Source organism: Tetranychus urticae, chromosome 3 (assembly GCF_039701765.1).
Source record: "Tetranychus urticae isolate SD_2017Ah chromosome 3, NJAU_TeUrti_SD_1.0, whole genome shotgun sequence".
Taxonomy (NCBI): domain Eukaryota; kingdom Metazoa; phylum Arthropoda; class Arachnida; order Trombidiformes; family Tetranychidae; genus Tetranychus; species Tetranychus urticae.
In genome coordinates, this window is record NC_142960.1 from 5,072,955 (window position 1) to 5,092,389 (window position 19,435).

Here is a 19,435-nt window from a genome sequence, read left to right on the forward strand (position 1 = left end):
TAAAGTCGGATTTTTTAAGTATAGAATCCTCATCTGGTTTTACCAGAAAAATTGTTATTTTACCTAATTTTCGTGATTGATCTTTATATTTGTGAACTTATCATCTTTATTAATGTTTCCATTGAGGTGAATGTATTGTATGTATTATATTGACAATATCAAAAGACTGTTCCGTTAATCAATATTTTTGAGCTTGTTAGATACGAAATGAACCAATATTTTGATCCTTTGAAAGGTTAGCATTTCGTCAAAATTGCTATCTTATTATATTTATGGAAATATTTATAAATGGTTTGATTATAAAGGTTACACATGCTTTTGCATCATGAAAGATTTCTAACTGAACTTCAACCATATGCACTGAGTTATCTGATAATAGGCTATTATTAATAGCATTCAATGTGTTAACAGAAAAGGATTCAATTTTTTATTTAGCCAGCTCTATTGCAATTTACTTGAACTTAATTATCATTTCACTTTGATCATTTTCTCCAGTTGGACATCAAATTACCAGGTTAAATTCAATTTATTATGGAGGATTGGAAAAGACCAGCATGATAAAATTAATTGAATTTCAAGTCGATGTTAGTTTGAATCGATACAGCAAATCAAACCACTTTTTGAGATTTATTAAACGAGATATCAAGGTTTATGTTTACCGACTCTGTGTGACAAACAAAACAATTGACAATATTATCTAATTAACACCCATAACCAGGAACTTTCACTATGAAAATATTTCCTAAACTAATTTGATATAAATAATGTGATTTCATTTTGTTTAAAAAATCACAAATTGGTAATTATTATAATAGTTTGCAAAATCACAGCAATGTCTGCTAACGGGAAGATGGTCAACATTTTTGTATTCATAAACATCTTAATCATTTCTTGCATCTGTGTTAACAGTTTCCAAACTAAACCAGCAATCTATTTAACACCTCTAATTGAATCGGGTCGTATTGCTGAAGCGCGTCTTCAGTCCAGAGTTGATAATCTTCCAAATGCTCCTCAAATTGAAAGTTACTCTGGTTATTTAACCATCAATAAAGAGATTGGGAGCAATCTTTTTTTCTGGTTCTTTCCTTCAAAGGTAAAGTAAAACAATGAAACTGCTTTAAAAACACTGATTATGAATAATTTGTAACAGAACACATCAGCTCCAGTTGGACTTTGGCTACAAGGTGGACCAGGAGCACCATCAACCTATGGTTTATTCAATGAAAATGGACCCTTCAAAGTGGACGCCAACCTAAATGTTACTCTTCGAGAGTATTCCTGGACAAATCTATTTTCATATCTTTACATCGACCAACCTGTTGGTACTGGATTTTCATATACAGAGGATAAAATGGGCTATGTAACCAATCAAGCTCAGGTTGGAAGTGATTTGTATCAAGCATTGGTACAATTTTTCACGCTATTTCCCGAATGGAGACCAAACGATTTTTACATTACTGGTGAATCTTATGCTGGTAAATATATACCAGCCATTGGATACAAGTTACACCAGGAGAGGGAATCATCGGGAATCAATTTGAAAGGTATTGCCATTGGTGATGGTCTCGTTGATGGTGCCTTGATGTTTAGATATGCTGATATGCTCTATCAGTTGGGTTTATTTGATTATTTCACTGCCGAGAAGGGAAGAGCTCTTGAGCGAGCAGTTCGAAAGGCTGCTGCTGAGGAACGATGGCTCGATTGTTTCCATTTACAGGATGCTTACTTGGGTGGTGATGAAACAACTTCACTATTTTTCAACGTTACAGGGATCACCAATGTTTACAACTCCTTATTGACTGTTGAACCTAAAGAATTGTCCTATTCAGATTCATATCTAGCTCTTAAAGAGGTTAGAGAGGCCATTCATGTTGGTAATAGGACAGCTAATCCAGGTAAAATTGTTTTTGACCATTTGAAAGAGGATATTTGCCAGTCAGTTTCTCATTGGTTAGAACAGCTGATGGACAATGGATACCAAGTTTTACTTTACAGTGGATCACTTGACATAATTGTAGGAGCTTCTTGCACGGAAACTTTAATCCAAACCCTGAAATGGAAAGGAGGAATAGGATACAAACTTTCACCGAGAAAAATTTGGAAACTTGAAGGTGAAGCAGTTGATGTAGCTGGTTACATTACATCATTTGAAAACTTCCATTACGCTGTCGTCCGAAACTCTGGGCATATGGTTCCATATGACCAACCTAAAGCTGCTTTTGAATTGATCACAAAATTTGTCAACCAAAATCTCTAAATACACTGTCAATACAAAATTGAAATTATTGTCAGTCATTCGATAAACAGCTGATATTTCATGCTTCAAAAGAGGCGCTCAAACTATTAAATCTGATGCAATCTTATTATTAATGATAATGATCATTTTCATTCTCTGTAAAATGATAAAGAACTGTAACAATTCCGTATTTTTGATATGAATATGATAAAATAATGTGTGCAAATGCAATTTGCCCTCGATCATTAGATGATTTTGCAGACCTTTGTTTCTTTCTATTGTTTCAATTGGGAGATATAATTATCTCTGTTGAAAATGTAATCAAGACCAGATGCTATTGTTGTGGTGGCGACAAGATACTGAAAGTAGGTTAAAAAGAGACTTTCACTGATGTAGCGATTGGTAACGCATTACAGATTCACCAAATATTAAGAATAAATCAAACTCAGGAAAAATATCATGAAAAACTATCCATTACCTGATAATTGTCCACTAATTGGGCTGATATAGAGTCGAAATCAAGATTTTAGCAGCTATTGGATCTAAGATTCCACCAAGAGCTGATCGTTGACTTTCAAAGCGTCGTACGATATATCCATCGGCCTGACAAACGGTTACGTTTGTACGGTTTTCGTAAGTAAGCTGGCGAAAAAGTTAGTAAAAGTTAGTGAAAATGAATTTGTTTTGATTTGAAGTCGAAAAAAGAATCACAAGAGGGCTCTGAAGTCAGCTTCTCTTTGGCTTCTGGTGTCGTTAATGTTTAGACTTTTGAATTCAAAGTTTGAATAGACTGCAAGTATTTTCATCATGAACTAGTGTTATTATTGTACTACAGCGCCAGGAATTAATCTGTATTCTGTTCCGTTCTGTTCCAAAATTTCAACCTAGGAACAGAACACCCAAAATCTAGAACAGAACAAAAAAAGTTCGTTCTTTGCACATGGAACAAAAGAACGAAGATGACACAATAACTGCAAAATGAGTGCTTAAAGTAACTCATAGACATCAGAGGGATTCAAGTTAAACCACATTCCACCCAAAAAACTGTTGATAAATTTTTCACCGAAATTGTTCTCGATTTTAGGTTTTCGTTCATCTAATTTTTTTGTTCTATTATAATTTGTACTATTCACGTTCTTGGTTTTAAGAATTGTGATTAATATTCTCTGCTCTTGTTCCATGGAAATTTTCTTCTCTTTGTTCTTACTTCAAAAAATACTGCAACTATACAACATAAAAATAACAACAACTTTTAGCTTGGATAATTTAAAATTGTGATTTAATGGAGAACTGGATTTATCAAGAGATTAAACATGTATTCCTGTTCAGTGATTACTTTCCAACTACAGCTTATAAAGTGAAAGTATCCAAGTTTGATTTTGTAAATGACTCAAAATGGGAAGATATTAATTATTAATAATTGCTTGATGTGTGTCTATTAATTTTCTATTAATCATTATCATCATTTCAAATTGTGTTTAATAGAAAGTTGTTACTTATAATTTATCATCAGTAAGATGAATATAATGAAAAGAATCGGAAATAAATGTACATCCGATGTACTATTAAAGGTTACCCAAAAGAATCGAAGCTTATTTTTTAGCTGGTTGCTCTAAATAATTAGTGACTATTAACAGATTATGATATCGCTAAATCTTTGAAACTGTAATCATTTTTTTACCGATTTTCATCGTCTTTAGTCATGAATCAACTTGTTCCAATTTAAGAACTCTAATAAGCCGTGCTTTCCGACTATTTTGATGAATTAAGATTGAAAGTTTCTCGCTATAAAAATCTCAATTTTCACCCCAAGTCTGTTTTCCATTATAATCCTTTTGAAGTTAATATTAATTTGCTTGATTCAATGATATTCAATGTTATATAGTCAGCAGCTCTGAAGTGAAAACCAACGCCAACAAAACAGCAACCACAACCAACAACCAAAGTGTTAGATTTTAGAGTAAAATACGTAAATCAATGTGATTGATAGACAGTAATTTTTATCAAAAATATTGATTTCCTTTATTTATGTGAATATTTTTATAATTACTGTTGCCATTAATTATCAGTTTCTTCTCTTCTTTTTTCTTTGCTTATTTTCTAAAAAATTGGTGTCTGTCAAAATGCGACTTATTGAGCTCAAAGACCCATCATTTGGTCCTGGTTGTATCTTTAAAATGTGGCAAAAAAGTGAATATAAATTAACGGAATGAAATGGTTCGATTAGATAGCTTGGTTTAAATAATGGTCCTTCAGCCAAAAATATTGGTCTCATTGATGGCAGCAAATTGTCGTATCCATGAAAAGCTACTTTACGTTTTCGTCTCGTTCTTGGTGCCTAAAAATTGATGAAATTTGATTTGATTAGTTTTTATTGTAAACATCACCGTAAATATGAGAGGACTTACTGTATCAATTATGTAACCTTCTTGAGCAATCAAAACAATTGGCATGATTCGGTGTGAATTTTTATAATGGAATCGATTAGGAACATCTTTTTTTCGATATACCTCGAAGTGAGGATTACCACTAGATTTAAGTGCATTATAAATTGTCTCTAATCGGCCAGGTTTAGGTAATAGACTAGCTACTGCACCTAATTGAGAGACAACCGCAACATCAGTCATGTTAATGTAATCAATTAAGTAGATTGTTCCATTATTGGTTAGATTAGCCATTCCATGGTCTCCAGTAATTATGACATTTACATTAGAGTATTTCGAAGAATTTCGAAGTGTATGCATAAAATCTCCGACCATTTGATCTATCTTTTCGACTTGTGTACGAACTGGTTCAGAGAATGCCCCAAATTCATGACCAGCTTGATCAGGTTGATGAAAGTAAATCATTGAAAGATCAATACCATTCTCAATCCAGTTCAAGAGATATTCAAATCGATCTTCTAAGGTGATTGTCTCATTGTACGGCAAGTTAAATTGATGTTGATTTTTTGGCTTAGCATTGCTAGCACTACCAGGCCAGAAAAGTACATTTGCTGAACAATTTTGTCTTCGACAGGTTGACCAAATTGGTTCGCCGGCAAACCATTTACTACCACTTTTAGATCGGGTGAATGTTTCGTTTAGCAGTGGATCAAAAAAGCGATTATCGACTAATCCATGGTTTTCTTCGTGCAAACCTGGGCAAAAAACGACGAAGATAAATATAAATAGTTTGGATTAGAGTTTCAATTCTGAAAAATAAATAAATTAAATAGTAATTGCTATTAATTGTAATATAAATGGTTACAAGATGTACTCAATTTATCTTGGTATTATACTTTGATTTGTATTAATAAATTGACTGTGATAGGCATTTCCGTTCAATATTATCTACAAGTTTTCTTGTTTATGGCATATAACATGGTTAGTATCGGTGCTAATTTCAATATTAGGATGTGGTTAAGATAAGATAAGGTTGGCATTGAATTGGCTCTTGAGATCATTAAATGAAGAGAATAATAAATTATAATCGAACCATTACTTCATAAACATCTATAACTTACATGAGCACTGAACAATACAATGAATAACAAGTTGTTGATAGGCAACAAAGTTAGATGTTTCTTCAATTGAATCTTCTTCTAACCACTATCAATATTGATAGATTAAATCAGCACCAAATATGGTACCAGTCATTGATTCATTTAAGATAAAGAGTTTTAAATACGACAGTTTAGTTACCTGTTGCTAGAGTCCAATGAGTCGGGAAGGTTTTGGTGGCAAAAGCAGGATAATATCCATGAGGTGCATAAACTCCTCTGTTAATCATCTCTACTAGGTTTGGTGTATTAAAGGTACCAATGTAATCATGGCGGAATCCATCGAACGAAATAATGACCAGCTGTTGCCTTGATTTGAATGATTTGACTGGTTCTCCAAGTAGATCATCAATTGAATTTTCAATATCAAATTGGATTGGTTTTTCATTGTCCATTCCATCTGCTGTCTTATTGTAAAGAGGCAAACATTGACTGGAAGGTAATACTATCAATGCACACAGACAATAACAAAGAAAATTGAAACAAATGGACTTGTAGAACATATTTGGCCGAAAGAATGGGCCAAATATTGTCAGAAAGTTGAAAATGAAGGCACGAATCAATGTTTAAATGTTGATTCTAGACTGGTGATGGTTTCCACTGACAGCTATTCACACAGTAAAGTTGCTTACTAAATAAGGTTAGAAAAGCTCGATCTTTGTAATCAACGCCAAGTAACACTTGACTTTTAAGTGACAATTGACAATTTAAATGTACAGGGTTGTCCATAAATCAACGTTTGCTTTGTCAGTTTAAAAAATAGTCGTCCCAAGGTTGGTGGTAAGCAGCTTAATTGAAACATTAAACGCTTTAAGTGGAGACACATTTTGAACAATACAACTTTTCAAAGGGTGTCCGATATCAATAGAAAGAAACTCTATTAGTATTAATTTAACTTATTTTGATGATCAATATAATTAAAAATATCACAGGATTTCTTAATTGGAAAAGTAAATAACTTACACTTGTTACACTTGTTAGACATTGGTACAAATAACCGGATTATTTAGCAAATTGAAACAAAGGTGGACTTGGATCTTATTGGATCAGTATCGGATCGACCATCAAGTCACCTAATCTTTTAATACCAAGCAAAGGATTAGGCGATTTGATTGTTGTTAGTTTTTCAAAGTAAAATTTACTTTGTTGCCATTCAATGATTTTCAATGATTTGTGAGCATTTTTATCGATTCTAATAATGGACCAGAATTTTGTCTAGATTGGACTTTTATGTTTGACGTTTCGACAAAAGTAAATCTAATTTTTGCTAATTAATGTCCATTTTAATGGAAAAATTTAGAGCCATCTAGAGCTAGAAAGTAGAGGTATTTTTTGTCAAAATTACATCGCAGATGTTTTTACTCTATGATTTGCTTGACACCGTTTTCTGACCATATCGATTAATTAATTTACCAATCATCTTTAAAAGATATTAATTATTTTGATTAACACAAGGACTGAGTTTGGAGACAGTGAAGTGAATACTTTTAAATTAAAAGTGTTTCTTTTTTCCTCGAGACAATCGTGTTTAGGTAAACTCGTGTGAATCTTGATCATTTTACTTTCTTGCTGCTGTTGTTGGGTTTTTAACTTATTATTAAATTATTATTATCATTATATTTATTAGAAAAGTGCAAATTCGTGTCTCTCATTTGTTTACATATATGGACGATTGGAGGATAAAGGTGAATGATAAAAGATGATAATAATGTGAAAATCAAGGAGAAAGGGATAACAGAAAGATGTTGATGGAAAAGGAAAGCTACAAAGTGTATAAGACAAGTGGAGATATTAACTGTATTATAAGCTATAAAATGGTCAACAGGAAGAAGCAAACTCGAAATGTAAGTTAATTATCTTATTTAGTTGTTTTCAATTTCTTAATTTTCTTATTTCTTTTTCTTACAATTCTCTTATTACCAGGGAAATGGGTCAAATTTTGGTGAATCCATTATGTTAATCGACCAGCGCAAAAGAAGGCAGACATTTTGTATTCATTGTTCACCTTATATTTCAAGTAGAAGAGCCAAGATAATGTAATTCACCAAATTATTGAGACAATCAACTTATGATGATATGAGAAATTCATCATTGCCCTTATATATCTAAATTATTTCTGATTAACTATTTATTTTATATTTTATTTCACATCCACTCATCTGATTAGGAAATGTGACCAACAACCAAACACCAACTCAAGTCTTCTTGCAGATATTTGTTTTTGGCGCTTTGGCAGTTGGACGTGATTGATTAACAATTTTTACAATTTAAATCTTTTGTCTACTAATGGCAATTGATCACGATTAGGAAAACAGAATAAACGAAAAAGTTTTCCCTTTAAACATGATGATCATGATCACAATCATTACCATTTATTACCCAATCAGCCCAATTTGATCAACATGAAGTATCAATTTAAATCACATTAAGGTTAACAAAGTTGAATACTTTCATTTCAATTTTTCATTTTCCTTGAACTATGAATTCATCAATTCTTGAAATAATCAGACAAATCAAATGTAAAAGGATAATGAAATCTGACAAAATAATGTTAATGTCAATTGTTAACATCATGAAACCATCTGACAGTTGCAATTCACTTCTTCAAATGTAATAAACCAAAAATATTAATATATTGAATTTCAATTTGATAACAAAATTGAACATAATTTTCTCATGTTATTGTGAATAGATAAAGAATCTTAATCAGACAATTTATTATTTATTACAGCTCACATCATGAAAGATATGTAATTATGCAAATTTACATTCAACTAATTAATCATATAATTACAGCTTATTGTCCCATTAACGCATTACGATTCTTGCTGGAGGGAACAAATGTCCATTTCGTTTGACCACAAAAAATTGGAAATTATTTTCTGTCTAGCATTTAAATCTAAAACCATATTTATTGGCATGAGATATAAGCTCTGATTGATGGAAGACTCTGATTAAGATTCAGTAATAACAAAAGATGAGAAAATTATGTTCAATTTTGTTATCAAATTGAAATTCAATATTTCTGGTTTATCATAATTGAAGGAATGAAAAGCAACTGTCAGGTCTCATGATATTAACAATCGACCAGAACATTATTTTGTCAGATTTCATTATCCTTTTACATTTGATTTGTCTGATCATTTCGCGAAATGATGAATAATTCAAGGAAAAGGCAAAAATTGTAATGAAAGTGTTCAACTTTGTTAACCTTAATGTGATTTAAATTGGTACTTGAATAACTGTTGAGGATAGAGGAATCATTATTATGAATATTGTTAATTGAAAGGTTGATCATTTAATTGGGCTGATTGGGTAGTAAATGGTAATGATTATGAAAAATAAATAGTTAATCAAAATATAATTTAGATATATAATGGCAATAATGATTAAAATAATGAATCTCTCATATCATCATAAGTTGATTGTTTCAATAATTTGATGAATAACATTGTCTTGGCTCGAACAAAAAAGGTGAATTGAAAATGGCTTCTTTTGCGCTGGTCGATTAACATAATGGATTCACCAAAATTTGACCCATTTCCCTGGTAATAAGAAAATTGTAAGAAAAAGAAATAAGAAAATTAAGAAATTGAAATCAACTAAATAAGATAATTAACTTACATTTCGAGTTTACTTCTTCCTGTTGACCATTTTATAGCTTATAATACAGTTAATATCTCCACTTGTCTTATACACTTTGTAGCTTTCCTTTTTAATCAACATCTATCTGTTATCCCTTTCACATTATTATCATCTTTTATCATTCACCTTTATCCTCCAATCGTATATATATCGTAATGTGTAAACAAATGTTAGACACGAATTTGCACTTTTTTAATCAATATAAAGATAATAATAATTTAATACTAATTTAAAAACACAACAACAGCAGCAAAATGATCAAGATTCACACGAGTTACCGGGATTTACCTAAACACGATTGTCTTGAGGAAAAAAGAAACATTAACTTTTAATTTAAAAGCATTAACTCCATTGTCTTCAAATTCAATCTTTGTGTTAATCAGAAATAATTAATATCTTCAAATCGAGTTCAAAATCGAAACAACTAATCACTTCGATTTTCGGTTGGAACTGGCGTTTCGAGTGACCGCCCAGTCAAACACTACGAGTACACCATGCACATGAGCAACTCAGGTAGGCGTCAAATGCATTTGATATTGAATGTGTGTTGTTTGATTAACACTTCTGGCGTTGAGTGGTCATTCGTATCAGATAGTGTTGCCTACCGCGAGTCAATAAAGGCTAGTAAATGGGCAATAGTGCAAGTCAATGTGCATGTTGAATGAATTAAGTTTATCGAACCCAAAAATAGATGTCGAGTGCTCTGGAATTGAGAATGCAAATACCATGTGAATTAGATACTGAATTCATAGTTGATTGGATCAATCATTTTGTAAATACCTATTAATAATTCGGTTTTCTCTATGCCATCAGCTACTCTTTTGAGACCATGCAATGTTTCAGCCAATTCTGGATGAAAAATTGGTACTGTCTTCAACACCATTCACTGCACTGGGAGGCTTTGATGATTATACTGAGCGTCGACCAAAGCTTGTCTGCAAGTGAAAGGTATACGGCTTTACTTATCATTTCCAACTCCTTTTCAGGCAGCTTAATTTAGCAATTTGAATCCTATTACGATGAATAATTTCATTCGTGTTCATTGTGATGGTGCACATTAACCTTTTGCATTCACTAATGGCGGATTGTTCAATTTTAATGATGTTAATGGCTGAAATGTAGTTGATTTACATCTATGGCACGAATTCGATCCACTCTCCGTCCTGAACTAAGCTGGAATTATTTTACAACCAGAGCACAAGATTTCTGAATTATTGATGAAAAGGGGCTCAGGCTTACATCTAAAGTCTTTCTTTTCATTTAATAACAAATCCTACTGTGAAAAATATCACAATAGTTTCACTTTTCCTAAGCATCGTCATTTTACCATCTTTTCAACGCACACTACTGCTAAATGGTATTCAAAATTTCAACAGCAGGGAATTCAGGACAGGTTGGCATCAAGTTATCTTTAATGCGGTGTTGACAGAAATATTGAAAAATTGAATTCAGTAGCATGGACTTGTGGAAACACAATATTAACATAATAATATTGGAAGCGATGACACGATGAATGGACTGTGAAAAAATAAAATTGTATCAAGAATATGAAGTTACATTTATATTTATGAATTCAGATCACACCAGTTTCATCAAAGAGTAACTCTTTGAGATTCATTGAAAAAATTAATTTTTGATAAACGCCATCTACTACACGTAAGATGCCTAATTATCCCATTGGTAATATAGTAGACGGCGCTTATCAAAGATTATGCTTAAAACCAGTGCATTTGAAAATGTTCATAAGCATTCCAGGTGAAAGCTGTTATAGAAGCTAAAATTAGCTTTAAAATTTATATACAAAAAAACTAAATTAGCTATTTTTATTTAGCAACGATATTGCTTATTATATATAACAATTCAACATACTCATGAAATTTTACATCCAATTCGTGTTCATCTTCCATTGTTGGTTGATCAGAAACCTGAGCAAGGAAAGAGGAGAAAGATTAAAGAGTGGACAGCGATATGAGTGATTGGACACTTACCTTCAGTTTTTTACTCGCCAAAGCCATGGATCTTTTACTTGGTAAGTATTGCTACTTGCAATCAAGGATTCTAAATGCAGAAACAGTAATTTAATTTAATTCAACATTTAATTTGTTAGATCCTAAAAGTAGAAACAAATCTCTAGATTTAACCGAAATAATTCAAACGCCAGCGAAGGTGTCACCACCTGCTGAATACGTGCTTATTTTGAATTGTAAATTTTAAATGCTCGATAATGTGCATTTAATGCTTTCAAATGTAATCTACTAAGTTAGCAAAATTTGATAAAAATACAGATTAACTGTATAAATGTGATAAATGTAATTGATTTAAACAAAACTGCTCCCTTTTTAATTGCTGCCTCAAGTTGCTGTTGTTGGTTGAAAATGTTTGATTGGGCGTAAGTGCGTTGAGAGTTGAAATTCATTTTTCAAAACTCATTTTGATGAAAATATCAAAATCTCATTCCAGTAAAAGGAAAATTTAATCAAGTTTAATGTTACCAAACAATTTGTTTCTAAATTGTATTTCATTTGAAAGAGAAATTTTCAATTGCAGAAAGAATCAGAAAATGATTGATTTACTTTACTAGGAAATTGGAACAATAGGAAAGACAATTGAGATTTAATGAAATTTAATTCATAAGCAAACAAATTAATATTTCATAATTACACTTCAATTATTTTGTGTCTAATAAGTTAATACAATATTGACACTAATCTGTTAATAAATGCATTGACCATTTGTGAGTAAAACGGCAAAATCAGTTAGTTACTTGTTCGTAACCATCTTGACCTATTTTGACCTGTTTAAGAAGAGAAACGAGAAAACGAAAGATGAACAAGATTATTATTATCATGATGATGATGGTGTTGAGGGAGATTTAATGGGTGAGGTGAATTGGTTAAGGAGGTTGTGTCCAGTTACCAAAAAGTTACCAAAACCTGTAAATAACGGCTCACGCTTTTTCATCTTTTACCGCACTCTTTATCATCATCTTTACTCTCTCTTTCTCATCTTGCAATTGATTTTATGGATTTATGTACATCATCATTATCATCAGCCCTTTTCTTCTTCTTCTTCTTTATCAATTCTTGATGTTTCACTGAGAAAGTAACCTGAAAATGTAAATCATTTCACTATTCTCTTCTCACTCACACTCGCATATAACTCTCTTTTCTTGTCCTGATATAAAAGGACTGACCAGTACTTTGATCATCATTCGATTGTCTGATCTGTACGGAGATCAGTTAACAAGTAGCGATTTTCAACGTATTTCATTCTTTAACTTCATAACTTAGTAACTTAAATTTCCTGTGATCATCATGAAACCTTTTGCTTTAGTCCTTGTAAGTTTTCATTCGTAACTCCATTTTTTCCAATATACGCTGTGAATTTGAATTATGTGGTGATTATCAGTGATTATCCAGGATAACAGTTTACTGAAATCTCATATAATTCATTTTCTTTAACAGTGATCATTGAAAAATGCAGACGATGTTCAAGATGGATTATTATTATTATTTTTACAACTCGTTCTGATTTTGTTTATGCTTATGTCTCGTTCAACTTTCCTAATTGTCGTTTAATTTATCTGTTTATAGTTATCAGTAACCTTAGTAGCTGCTAGCAGAAGCGGTGGCTACGGCGGTGGATCCAGCGGTGGTTACGGTGGATCTAGCGGTGGATCTAGCGGTGGTTATGGCGGTGGTGCTTCAACCGGAGGTTACGGTGGCGGTGCTTCAGCCGGAGGCTACGGTGGTGGTGCATCATCTGGTGGTTATGGTGGTGGTGCATCATCTGGAGGCTACGGTGGTGGTGCTTCATCAGGAGGATACGGTGGCGGTGCTTCAGCCGGAGGTTACGGCGGTGGTGCTTCTTCTGGTGGTTATGGTGGTGGTGCTTCAACCGGCGGATACGGTGGTGGTGCATCAGCCGGTGGTTACGGTGGTAGTGCATCTGGTGGTAAATCATCATACAAAGTTCTTTACTTGCCTGTGATCCCAGTGAAATCCCAAAAATCAGGAGGTTCAAGCTACGGTGGACAATCTTCAGCTGGAGGTTACGGTGGAGCTTCCGGTGGAGCTTCTGGAGGTTCAGCCTATGGAGGTGGATCATCTGCTGGCGGTTATGGTGGAGCTTCAGGTGGCTCAAGCTACGGTGGTGGTGCTTCAGCCGGAGGTTACGGCGGTGGTGCATCAACCGGTGGTTCAGGCTACGGTGGACAAGCCTCAGCTGGAGGTTATGGTGGAGCTTCAGGTGGTTCAAGCTATGGAGGTGGATCATCTGCTGGAGGTTACGGTGGTGGTGCATCAACCGGTGGTTCAAGCTACGGTGGACAAGCTTCAGCTGGAGGTTATGGTGGAGCTTCAGGTGGCTCAGGATACGGTGGACAAGCTTCAGCCGGAGGTTACGGTGGAGCTAGCGGTGGAGCTGCTGGTGGTTCAGGCTATGGAGGTGGATCATCTGCTGGAGGTTATGGTGGATCTTCAGGAGGTTCAAGCTACGGCGGACAAGCTTCAGCCGGAGGTTACGGTGGAGCTTCAGGTGGCTCAAGCTATGGAGGTGGATCATCTTCTGCTGGCGGTTATGGTGGTGCAGCTCAATCTGATGATGCTCCAGTCATTCCCGTTATCATAATCCAAAAAGATGAAGCTGGAGGTTCAGGCTATGGAGGCTCATCAGGAGGCTCAGGCTACGGAGGTTCATCAGGAGGTTCAAGCTACGGAGGCTCATCAGGAGGTTCAGGCTATGGTGGTTCCTCAGGTGGCTCAGGAGGAGCTTATGGAGGTAAATTTTAGCACAATTGTTCGAGCTATTTTAAATATTAGAGGCAATCTAAACATAAATTTTCTATTATTATTTTCAAAAAATAATTATTTTAACATATATTATATTTACTTTCAGGTGGAGCTTCAGGTAAATCATCAGGATATGGTGGCTCATCTGGTGGCTCAGGATACGGAGGTTAGTCTGTTTTTAAGTAATCAACTGATCAATATGGATAAAAAACTCTAAACAGTTCAGTTCGATAACTTACAATCAATTTGCAAACTTCGAAAAGATTGTCTAACATATTTTTATTAAAAATTAAGGTTCTGGTTCAGGCTCAGGCTATGGCGGTGGCGCCTCAGCTGGAGGTTATGGTGGTGGTGCATCAGCCGGTGGTTACGGTGGTGGTGCTTCATCCGGAGGTTATGGCGGCGGTGCCTCATCTGGAGGTTACGGTGGCGGTGCATCAGCCGGAGGTTATGGCGGTGGAAAGGGCAAGGGTGGTGCTTCTGGTGCCTCAGGATATTGATCTCTTTTACCTTTTAAATCTCAAAAATCAAATCACACAACTCTTTCCTCTACTTAAATAAGACTCATCATTTCATTCCCTCTTTCATAATCAACTCTCATCCTTTCAACTCCCTCACATCCTTTCCTTTCTCATTCCCTAGAAAGATTTCCTAATTTCCTTCTTTGATTTAACCCTTTTCTGTAAAGTGACAATTCATCAATCAATTAAGTTGAAAATAGCCAAGCTTATTTCATTAACTCCTCATAAAATAACCATAATGTTGAAACATTTTACAAAGTGGAAAACCTATGCTATATCATCATCATTTAACATGGAAAACCATAATTACCTTATCGTATTAATGGTCATCGTTAATCAACTAATTGCCCGTCACCAATTCATACTTTTTTTCATAACCAACTTGTGCAATTTGGTCATAAAAACATCATAAACAACCAATTCACCAAAATCCCAACTCCTTGTCCAACAAAATACCTAATCTGGTTCCACATTCATAAGAGTGAAATTGACTATGATGATAATAATGTCACTTTATCATGTGTAATATACTATAAATAATAATTTGTATTAAGTTGATTTTCATGATTAAATCAATTTAATTCTTGTCTTTAAATTTGTGTCTCTTCGTTTTTAGACACTCTCAAAGCTATCAAAAGCTAACGGTCAAAAATTTGATTTTCACAATCAAAAGTAAATCATTTTCTTTGTCAAGTTGAAGTTTGATGAAAGATATAATTATTTTAATTCTGTTATTGAAATGTAATTGCTATTGGGTAAAATCAATAAAAATTGGAATACAGTAAAATCAAGAGTTATAGTGATATCAAGCACTTCATCAATATTTCATATGTCAATATGAGTTTTGTTTTGCTGTGAACCTGACTGACATAAATTGTATGATTGTTACAAATTGGCTACCATTTATCTTTATAATCATGGGTTAATCAAAATCATTGAAGAGAATCACTGAATCGGCTAAAAAATCATTCAATGAGTTAATTGTTGGCAGAGGATACAAAAAGTGAAAACAAGGTAGACAAAAAAACTATCTGAATTATCATTAACTTTCACTCGAAAATCAACTTTATTTACTTTTGTGTCGCTCTTTATACTCAATTTAACTTGAGACAATTGCTTTCACATAATCATCTTTCAAACAAGGTTGTAAGAAAGAAACAATTTCACTATTAAATCAATCCAACATAATGGTCCATCCTTTCAGGTAAGATGATAACCTTATTTGTTAACCTTGTTTCCAGCTTCATTTGTTGAATTTTAGCATAAAAAACGAGATGTTTTAAATTAATTGGGCTTTCAAAATGTTAATTGTTAATGTCATCATCGAGAATTAACAAGGGTCAAGATGAGTGAATGAAGATTTGGGAGGAGGAAATGATTAGGAAGGTTGGTAATATAGTTTATTGGTTTGTATTTAAGAAACATGGTTAACTTACCAAGAGATTTTAGTATTAGTTTCATTGGTGAGTCAACAACGACTGAATAAATTGTTGACTGTAAAGTAAACGTTGTAACAAACAGGATTAAATTATTTATTAGCGTGCTAAAATGGCGAGGATCATTGAGTTTCACATAAAGCTGGTGATCATCCTCATAGCTGTTCATTGTTCACTATCAATGATGCCTTCAAAAAATTTTGACTGGGATTCCAACAGTTTCATGGACTTAAAAAATATTCAAATACCTGATGTTTCATTTGGTAAGTCTGAACAAAATTAACAAAATACATTATCATCTAGATACACATGAATTGATTTCCAGACAAAATAGGAAAAGACTTACCTTGTTCATCATTTGAAATCTCCTTGGAGTCGCAAGTATACATGTAGTTATTTATTGTGTCAGAGTTAATTAGAAGATAATAATTGTTGTTAGATTTGAATATAAGATTCAAATTTTAATATAATTACAATCAAAGGTGTCAAATCAATGGTAAAGATTTAAAGTTAGACTTCTAATTTTGCAAAATTAAACTTAACCTGTTACGCGTTATTTTCTTGATTTCAAACGCTAGATGGCGACTTTAGTGAATTTAATCAAGCGCTTTTATTTGACAGCCTTTGTTGGTTCATTGTTATCAACTGTTATTTCTTTGGTAATTATTTTTGTGTTTATTTGTGATAAATTTTGATTTGTTTAATAGATCAAATTCTGCCATCGAAGTCCAAAAGTAATCAGCAAATCCAAGGAGTACCTGGTACTAAACCTTTATCATCTCCTAGAAAAGATTCATTATTTGATTTAGATGGGTTCAATAACTCACCTCCGCCATCTCAACCACTTGAGCAGCAACGACCAAAATCCCTGCCAAACTTGCCCTCAATCGACTCTAAATTTCACGACCAAGGGTCACGTTTAGAAAACAAACCAGTGCCTTCAAAGAAACTAGGATGGGACTAGTAAGTGAATTTTCGTACATCGACAAACTGAACTTCTATTTTCAACCCTTTCTTGTTTTTTGTTAATAGTGAACCAGATTTCGATGTATTTCACAAAGGGCCACAGGGTGTTGTCAGGAGCTGGCATACAAAAGATGGTAAAGGAGACGATCATATTTGGCATACCAAAGGTAAGAATTACCTAAATCTTTGCAGATTATTGTTTCGTTCGTATGAACATTTAACAATTTTACAATTGATTTTCGCCATTCTCTTCTGTTAGAAACTCACCATCACCATCATCACCACCACCACCATGCATCAGAAGAAGACCACGAACATGAACATGGTCACAAACATGACAATTGGCATAAACATGATCATGTAAGTTTTAATCATCTTTCACTATTAATTCAAAGTTCTAGTTTTTAATCAAATCTGAAGCTAACAAGAGGGGAAATATTAATTTGATTAAACTCTGTTTATTTTCAATCGCTTTACGACATTTTACCATAAAATTATTCAACTTTTTCTATTTCATTTTTGTCACAACAGGGTCACGATCATGCACATGAACATGATCATGGACACGATCACGAACATGGACACGACCACGAACACGCACATGATCACGGCCACGGACATGAGCATGGACATGAAAATACTCATGCTCATACACACGGTCATGAACATGCACACAACCATGGACACCAACATGGTCATGTAAGTTGTTCAGAGAAATCAAGTGTTTCTCACTTGATCATAAATCTATTCAAAATATTTTTTCAATTGAAATTGAGACCAATATTATTCAAGTAGCTTAGGAATTCATCATTTTGTCATCATTGCATCAGTTTTGTCTTTAACTAGATAAATTTATGATCTCATTATCTATGGGCAGCTAATTTTATTTATTTTCCAATATAGCTTTAATTTTATAGATTTATTAATGAATTTTTTTCTTTCTTTTCTTGATCAATAGAATCATGGACATGCACATGCACACGTAAGTTATAAAAGTCATTGTAAAGTTGGCAATGAAGTGCATCTTGAACTTTTCAATCTCCGACCTTCTCGATTCCTTTATTATATTGAACTAATTATCTTTTTCTTGAAAATTTTATTACACCAGAATCATGGACATGAAAATACCCATGCTCATAAACATGGCCATGAACATCAACACGTAAGTTAATTCATAGCTTTTGAAATTAAAAGTCTGTGTATTTTTTGTGTCATTAGACTTATTATTTCTCTTTTTAAAATTACATTACAAATTATTAACTTAAAACTAATACTGTTTTTACTTTACTTTCAGGATAACAAACACTCACATCAACATGGTGAGGAATATGAACTATATTCAAATCTTGTCAAATTTGTTATCATTTTAACTCTAGATTTTGATCACCTCCATTTTGGTCTAAATTGATACAATGAAAATTTGATTGTTGATTTTTTATTGACAAATTATTAACACATTTGCTTTATCTATATTTTCAGGTCATGAACACTGGCACGATCATGATCACAAACATGGACATGGTAAATATTCAAGTTTAATCGAAGACTTTGGCAAAGGCTCAACTGAAACTAACAATTTTCTTTATGATTTCAGATCATCATCACCATCACGATCATGAGCATCATTCAAAACATGGAGGTAAAGAAGAGGAAAAATCCACTGATACCCAAAGTCATCTTGCTGCGTTGCTTGAAAATTTGGCAAAGTCTCAAAATAATCAGCCAGGATACTTGATAGCACAAAAACCTGTGCAAATCAGACAAAAGAAAAGACCAAATAGCCGATTCAAGATATCTTTGGATGGAGCAGCTATTGATCTAGGAAATTTGATTTAATTAACTTTCGCCATCATCTTCTATTATCAAATTAAACTAATATAATGGTTTACCAATACTTTTAAGTCAGTCATTTTTTTTGTTTTGATTTGAGCACTGTTTACCATTGAACAATTTATACCATAGTCAATCAAGAATACAAATTATCATACAATTTAATTCCAATGTATTAATTGTATCCATGACAAATATGTAAATTACACAAAAAATCAGCTGGAAACTGGTTTTGTTTAACTGTAAATTAAAGATGTAATTAGTTCAGATTTGAATTGGAGTTGTATATAATCTGGGTCCGTAAACAAATTAACCTTCACACAATCAACATTGAGGTAAACTCAAACAAGACAAAAAGCAAGAGAAAAAGAACAAAAGTCGATTAATGTTACAACCAAAACTAATCATGTCTGATTATTCACAAATTTAGACATATCCTAAACGGTAAGACAGCAACAGAGTTATCAACT

At 33.2% G+C, this 19,435-nt stretch overlaps 4 protein-coding genes and 3 long non-coding RNA genes across 8 annotated transcripts; 4 read left to right on the forward strand and 3 right to left on the reverse strand.

Annotated features, from left to right (window-relative positions):
- Positions 1–767: 767 nt before the first annotated feature.
- LOC107371794 (putative serine carboxypeptidase CPVL) lies at positions 768–2,484 on the forward strand. Its single transcript, XM_015939958.3, has 2 exons — positions 768–1,093; positions 1,151–2,484. Exons 1-2 carry the CDS (start codon positions 833–835, stop codon positions 2,255–2,257), a joined length of 1,368 nt encoding a protein of 455 aa, XP_015795444.2. The 5' UTR covers positions 768–832; the 3' UTR covers positions 2,258–2,484.
- A 1,749-nt stretch (positions 2,485–4,233) lies between these two features.
- Positions 4,234–6,882, reverse strand: LOC107371438 (ectonucleotide pyrophosphatase/phosphodiesterase family member 5). Its single transcript, XM_015939522.3, has 3 exons — positions 5,920–6,882; positions 4,645–5,375; positions 4,234–4,574 (listed from the first exon to the last, which is right to left on the reverse strand). The coding sequence occupies exons 1-3, from the start codon at positions 6,278–6,280 to the stop codon at positions 4,302–4,304; spliced, it is 1,365 nt and encodes a 454-aa protein (XP_015795008.2). The 5' UTR covers positions 6,281–6,882; the 3' UTR covers positions 4,234–4,301.
- Positions 6,859–8,436, forward strand: LOC107371440 (uncharacterized). Its single transcript, XR_001570802.3, has 4 exons — positions 6,859–7,309; positions 7,405–7,621; positions 7,701–7,813; positions 7,945–8,436. It is a non-coding gene; the product is annotated as an uncharacterized LOC107371440 (long non-coding RNA).
- A 603-nt stretch (positions 8,437–9,039) lies between these two features.
- Positions 9,040–11,551, reverse strand: LOC107371439 (uncharacterized). The gene is made up of 5 exons (XR_001570800.3): positions 11,411–11,551; positions 11,292–11,347; positions 10,203–10,940; positions 9,402–10,125; positions 9,040–9,322 (listed from the first exon to the last, which is right to left on the reverse strand). It is a non-coding gene; the product is annotated as an uncharacterized LOC107371439 (long non-coding RNA).
- A 1,090-nt stretch (positions 11,552–12,641) lies between these two features.
- On the forward strand, positions 12,642–15,328 carry LOC107371436 (uncharacterized). The gene is made up of 4 exons (XM_015939521.2): positions 12,642–12,760; positions 13,016–14,201; positions 14,319–14,378; positions 14,507–15,328. The coding sequence occupies exons 1-4, from the start codon at positions 12,737–12,739 to the stop codon at positions 14,710–14,712; spliced, it is 1,476 nt and encodes a 491-aa protein (XP_015795007.1). The 5' UTR covers positions 12,642–12,736; the 3' UTR covers positions 14,713–15,328.
- On the reverse strand, positions 14,109–14,583 carry LOC149093220 (uncharacterized). Of its 2 annotated transcripts, none has more exons than XR_016199716.1 (3): positions 14,452–14,583; positions 14,313–14,402; positions 14,109–14,249 (listed from the first exon to the last, which is right to left on the reverse strand). It is a non-coding gene; the product is annotated as an uncharacterized LOC149093220 (long non-coding RNA). The 2 variants fall into 2 exon arrangements; XR_016199715.1 differs by having other exon boundaries at positions 14,313–14,384; positions 14,452–14,580.
- Positions 15,329–16,118: 790 nt separating the features above from the next.
- LOC107370811 (uncharacterized) lies at positions 16,119–19,240 on the forward strand. Its single transcript, XM_089268989.1, has 10 exons — positions 16,119–16,432; positions 16,877–17,132; positions 17,202–17,302; positions 17,395–17,495; positions 17,667–17,834; positions 18,094–18,117; positions 18,244–18,297; positions 18,430–18,454; positions 18,615–18,656; positions 18,730–19,240. Exons 1-10 carry the CDS (start codon positions 16,282–16,284, stop codon positions 18,969–18,971), a joined length of 1,164 nt encoding a protein of 387 aa, XP_089125115.1. The 5' UTR covers positions 16,119–16,281; the 3' UTR covers positions 18,972–19,240.
- Positions 19,241–19,435: the final 195 nt, after the last annotated feature.

Coding starts and splice junctions, on each gene's coding strand:
- LOC107371794 (XM_015939958.3), top strand. CDS start 833: ATGTCTGCTAACGGGAAGATGGTCAACATTTTTGTATTCATAAACATC. Junction 1,094..1,150: donor TCTGGTTCTTTCCTTCAAAG/GTAAAGTAAAAC, acceptor AATTTGTAACAG/AACACATCAGCTCCAGTTGG.
- LOC107371438 (XM_015939522.3), bottom strand. CDS start 6,280: ATGTTCTACAAGTCCATTTGTTTCAATTTTCTTTGTTATTGTCTGTGT. Junction 5,376..5,919: donor TCATTGGACTCTAGCAACAG/GTAACTAAACTG, acceptor TTTTTTGCCCAG/GTTTGCACGAAGAAAACCAT. Junction 4,575..4,644: donor AAGGTTACATAATTGATACA/GTAAGTCCTCTC, acceptor ATCAATTTTTAG/GCACCAAGAACGAGACGAAA.
- LOC107371436 (XM_015939521.2), top strand. CDS start 12,737: ATGAAACCTTTTGCTTTAGTCCTT. Junction 12,761..13,015: donor AACCTTTTGCTTTAGTCCTT/GTAAGTTTTCAT, acceptor ATCTGTTTATAG/TTATCAGTAACCTTAGTAGC. Junction 14,379..14,506: donor TGGTGGCTCAGGATACGGAG/GTTAGTCTGTTT, acceptor TTAAAAATTAAG/GTTCTGGTTCAGGCTCAGGC.
- LOC107370811 (XM_089268989.1), top strand. CDS start 16,282: ATGGCGAGGATCATTGAGTTTCACATAAAGCTGGTGATCATCCTCATA. Junction 17,133..17,201: donor AAGAAACTAGGATGGGACTA/GTAAGTGAATTT, acceptor TTTTGTTAATAG/TGAACCAGATTTCGATGTAT. Junction 18,455..18,614: donor CAAACACTCACATCAACATG/GTGAGGAATATG, acceptor CTATATTTTCAG/GTCATGAACACTGGCACGAT.